Source organism: Lycium barbarum, chromosome 5 (genome assembly GCF_019175385.1).
Source record: "Lycium barbarum isolate Lr01 chromosome 5, ASM1917538v2, whole genome shotgun sequence".
NCBI classification, from domain to species: Eukaryota; Viridiplantae; Streptophyta; class Magnoliopsida; order Solanales; family Solanaceae; genus Lycium; species Lycium barbarum.
The window spans coordinates 80,464,182-80,469,020 of NC_083341.1; the positions used below are offsets into that span (position 1 = coordinate 80,464,182).

The 4,839-nt window shown below is 34.6% G+C and overlaps 2 protein-coding genes across 2 annotated transcripts; both read left to right on the forward strand.

Annotated features, from left to right (window-relative positions):
- The first annotated feature begins 1,035 nt into the window (after positions 1–1,035).
- LOC132642537 (uncharacterized) lies at positions 1,036–2,719 on the forward strand. The gene is made up of 2 exons (XM_060359679.1): positions 1,036–1,851; positions 1,929–2,719. The coding sequence occupies exons 1-2, from the start codon at positions 1,806–1,808 to the stop codon at positions 2,381–2,383; spliced, it is 501 nt and encodes a 166-aa protein (XP_060215662.1). The 5' UTR covers positions 1,036–1,805; the 3' UTR covers positions 2,384–2,719.
- Positions 2,615–3,854, forward strand: LOC132639510 (uncharacterized). Its single transcript, XM_060355955.1, has 2 exons — positions 2,615–2,977; positions 3,065–3,854. The coding sequence occupies exons 1-2, from the start codon at positions 2,615–2,617 to the stop codon at positions 3,206–3,208; spliced, it is 507 nt and encodes a 168-aa protein (XP_060211938.1). The 3' UTR covers positions 3,209–3,854.
- The last annotated feature ends 985 nt before the right edge of the window (positions 3,855–4,839 follow it).

Genomic DNA, 4,839 nt, shown 5'->3' on the forward strand with positions numbered 1-4,839 from the left:
TGTATGAATTATTTCGGAGTATTTTTATTATTGTTTTGATGGCTATTATTGGTTGTGTTTCAGTTTCTATTGAATCGGCTATTGAAATATAAGAATATAGCAGGTGCTGTAGAAAAAATAGGCATTGCTTGCCAAAATAATACTAGAAATAATGAGGGACTTACCGATAGAGTCCCTCGGTAACAAGTGTAATTGCAAATTTCAGATTTTCAGGTTGCCGAGGGACGTCCCTCTTTATTTTCAAATATCAAAGTACTTTTCATTTAGCTTACCGATGGACATTCCTCAATAAAATGAAAAATATAATTGTTAAATATTTTATTTATCGAGGGTTGTCCCTCGGTGTATTTAAAATTTTAATTTAACTAACATTAATATACCGATGTATGTCCCTCAGTAAATAATATATCAATATTATATATATTTCTTAAGTACCGAGGGTCGTCCCTCGGTATATTTAATTTTGCATGAATGTGAGGGAAGGGAAGTACTGAGGGATGTGTGAGGGTCTCCATCGGTATTTTCCGAGAGTGTCCCTCGGTATTATTTACCAAGGGTCAAATTACCCACAAGCCTAGTACCGATGGCGTCCCTCGGTAAATCCTGGTTACCGATGGACGTCCCTCGGTAAATTCCGTAGGTAAATCAGGATTTTTTAGTAGTGATATTGTAGTAAAAAAAAAAAAATAGCAAGCAGAACAAAATGGTAACTTTCCTTGTTATTCTCAACCAGTTGGCTATGTAGTGTAGTTTGTATTATCTGTAGTGTAGAATTTATGCTATTACTTATTCAGATAGTTTTGGTGATACTTTTGCTTGTGGTATGGTTTGTTTCTGAGGTGAAAGTCCTTTTATCCGATTAGTAGAATGCAAAAGAAGAGCAGCGGTGTATTACGAATTGGGTTAGATGACAACTCCGTCAAATTTTGTCTACTTTTTTTCTTAATTAAACCATTAATAGAAATATATATTTGCTATCTGGTTTTTGTTTCAAACAATATTAGTATCTCCTTAAATATTTTGTTATAGATGGTCGATATGAATAATCAAGATAATAGACAGATATTACAACAAGTGAGCTCTTTAACTGCATATATTGCGAGCTTGGTAGTTATTTGGTTTTGGACCTATACATGTGATGTTGAACATTCTCGCTCGATACCAAATGAAATACGGCTTGAGGGAGAACAAGTTAGAAATGAATTATTGAGCTATCTATTCTCGAGTGAGCTCTGTTTTAATATTATAAGGATGACTCCTTCGGCTTTCATCGGGTTATGCGAGATTTTGATTAGAGACGGTGGTCTTAGACCAACGCTTCAAGTTACTGTTGAAGAACAAGTTGCAAAAGCCCTTTGGTTGTTAGCACATAATATGACAAATCGATAGTTATCTTTAATCTTTCGGCGCTCTGGGGAGTCGGTTAGTCGTCATTTTCATACTGTCTTGCGAGCTATTTTGGGGTTGTATAAAAATTTATTAAACAACCAGATGGCTCCCAAGTTCCTTCTGAAATTGCCAGCAGCCAAAGATTCTACCCATACTTTAAGGTGAACACAACTACCATCTTTATAGTTTGCAAATGTTAAAATCCTTAAGATGTTAATTCATACTTATAATGTCAGGATTGTATTGGTGCAATCGATGGAACACATATACGTGCTAAAGTTTCACAAGATGAAGCACCCAAATATCGTGGGAGGAAATATTATCCAACACAAAATATATTGGCTGCATGTACGTTTGATTTAAAATTCACGTACGTATTAGCTGGATGGGAAGGGATAGCATCTGATTCAAGAATCATGAAAAAAGCACTAACTAGACGAGAACCGTTAAAAATTCCCGAAGGTAAATACTGAAAAGTATTTACTTTAAAGAAAAATATGTGTTGAGCAAATAATTGAAAATTTTGATTTTAACTTTAGGTAAATACTACCTTGTTGATGGAGGAATCATGTTGAGAAGTGGGCTTATCACACCTTATAGGGGAGAGCGGTATCACTTGAAAGAGTATTCAAGAAATCCACCTCGAAATCCTCGTGAATTGTTTAATCTGCGACATGCATCTTTGCGTAATGCTATTGAACGAGCATTTGGAGTTCTTAAAAATATATTTCCTATAATTGCTAGTTCAACGGAGCCATCATATGGTGTTGGTACCCAAAAACTTATTATTTTTGCGTGTTGTATTTTGCACAACTATTTAAGAGGAGTAAATCCAAACGATGAGTTACTTGTACAAGTGGATGATGAGCTTATGAATAGTGATACTGTGCCTGAAGAACCGTCAAATTCTACGGAAAGCAATGACGAAACACAAAGAGGAGAGACAATTCGAGATCCAATTGCAGCTAGCATGTGGTCTAACTACCAAGCTTAATTTTTTTTGAATGAAAACTTAAATGATATTTATTTGTAATGTCATTTACTTTATTTAATGTTCAATTTGCTAGATTCACGTGTTCGTAAATTCATTGTTTGAATTGCAGCTATTATGTGTAATACAATTTCCTATATGTATAATTGATGTTTTTTTCCCCTTATATCCTCTGAATGTGTATAAGTGAAGTATGCTATTATCTAAATTATTTTAATTATGTAGTTGGCAACTATGCCAAAAAAGTCAAAAGCAGACTCAAGTGATACAGAGGCTTCAGATAATTCTTCTATTGTTTGGTCACAAGTCATGGATGATGTGTTAATTGACGCATACCACCATGAGCATGTTGACGGAAATAGGGTTGGTGGAACATTCACTTCAACTGCATTGAATAATATACTAAGGAAACTTCAAGATAAATTTCCTGGCAAACTTTTCACAAAGGAGAAACTTCACAATCGTGTCAAGGTTATTAAAAGGCAGTTTACCAGGTGTTATGATATATTTCAAAATGGTGGATTGAGTGGGTTTGCATGGGATCCTACCACAAACAAGTGGTGTGCCGAATCAGAAGTATGGGATCAATTAATTCAGGTATTTTTTGTCTATTAACTTTTTTTTCTTCTTATTCGTGTACAATGATATTTTTCAATTCTTAATTAATGGTTTTTAAATACGTAGGCTAAGCCGGCAGCTAAGGAATGGAAGGACAAGCAATTCAGAAATTTTGATAAGTTACTTGTAATATATGAAAAAGATAGAGCTACTGAAAAGTATGCTGAGGCTGGACCAGAAATGTTGAGAAGATGTGCTCGTGACAATTGAAAAGACCAAGTACTACCTCTGCGACAATTGATGATATAGATGAACTGGTTTCTGAGAATGTTGCCTCCCTGGAAAATACAGAGGAATATGGTCAAGCTGAGCATGAGCAACCAACTGATGCTGCCGCTAAATTGAATGTCTCTTCACGAACACCGTTAACTAATAAGACTAAACGCGCAAAACAAGATCATGTTGGAGAAATGGCTACTTTGTTGAGAGGCGGGCTGGATCATTTGGCAAGTGCCATCAACCGTCTTTCAACACTACCACCGATTCCAGAGTCTGAGATATGGGCAATGGTAAATGAGATGGGATTGGAACCGACTTTGATCACAAGAGCTTATTCATATATTTGTCAACATGCAGACTTTTGTCGAATGCTGATTGGAGCCGCATGGGAAGCACGCAAATCACTAGTGTTGTCCGCGATGTGTGATGAAAATTGAGTTAGACTAGTATTCTTGATCTTATTATTATTACCTAGTAGTGGGTTTTAGTAATCGGAAAAGGGCCAAAATTACCCCTGAACTTTGAAAAATAGTTCATCCATACCCTTCGTTATACTTTAGGGCCAATTATACCCTTACAGTTATACTATGGGATCAATTATACCCTTATGTCTAACTGCTGTCACGTGGCATCATCCTAGCCCTTCAAAATTATTGTACCCTCAAATAATTTTTTACCCACTAAAATAACTCAATCCGACCCGATTTTTTTTTCAGCAAAAATAATACGGAATTATTTTTATTTTATTTTGCTGGAAAAATTATCCGTATTATTTTTGCTGGAAAAAAAAATTTCCGGGTCGAGTTGAGTTATTTTAGTGGGTAAAAAATTATTTGAGGGTAAAATAATTTTGAAGGGCTGGGATAATGCCACGTGGCAGCAGTTAGACATAAGGGTATAATTGACCTCATAGTATAACTGTAAGGGTATAATTGGCCCTAAAGTATAACGAAGGGTATGGATAAACTATTTTTCAAAGTTCAGGGGTAATTTTGGCCCTTTTCCGTTTAGTAATTTATATTTTGATGTGATAAATTTTATGTTATGGATTAAAATTGCTGAATTGGTGTTTTCAACTATTATATCGTCACCAATGTAACAGGTATTTATTGTGGTTGCTTTCAGTTGATTGAGGCTTATGGTTTGCTGGTGGATTCAAACCAATTGTCTAAGTTGTCGTGTATCTTTGTCCAACTTATCTCTTTTGGACATTTTTGATATCTTTAGTAATTTATTTGTTGATACATTCCATCTGTACAGTGCTTTTAACTTCATATATTGTGTAAATGTACTGAGATTGAGGACTTATCTTCTCTATACGTGGAATACATAAACTTTTTGTTCATATTATTGGAGAAGTTTTTTTGCTGATAATTGTTCATATGTTTCTGGAAGAATTAAAGGTTATAGAGTTAAAGAAAAAGAAGAAGAGAACAAAGCAGTTATTTATTGTCTTTTAAATTGGGATTATCCTAGTACTTGTTGATATTTTTAATAGTTATATTAATTAAGGGTATTTTAGTAAACCTACGTGTTATTATACAGCACCATACAGTCAAACAAAACAATAAGATGATTATTAAACCACAAGAAACGATACAGTGTATCCAAACATTGTGTTC

Excerpts from the sequence above, each read along its gene's own strand:
- LOC132642537 (XM_060359679.1), top strand. The coding sequence starts at position 1,806 with ATGAAAAAAGCACTAACTAGACGAGAACCGTTAAAAATTCCCGAAG. Across the intron at positions 1,852-1,928 it reads ACCGTTAAAAATTCCCGAAG|GTAAATACTACCTTGTTGAT; the intron begins GTAAATACTGAA and ends TTTTAACTTTAG.
- LOC132639510 (XM_060355955.1), top strand. The coding sequence starts at position 2,615 with ATGCCAAAAAAGTCAAAAGCAGACTCAAGTGATACAGAGGCTTCAGAT. Across the intron at positions 2,978-3,064 it reads TATGGGATCAATTAATTCAG|GCTAAGCCGGCAGCTAAGGA; the intron begins GTATTTTTTGTC and ends TTAAATACGTAG.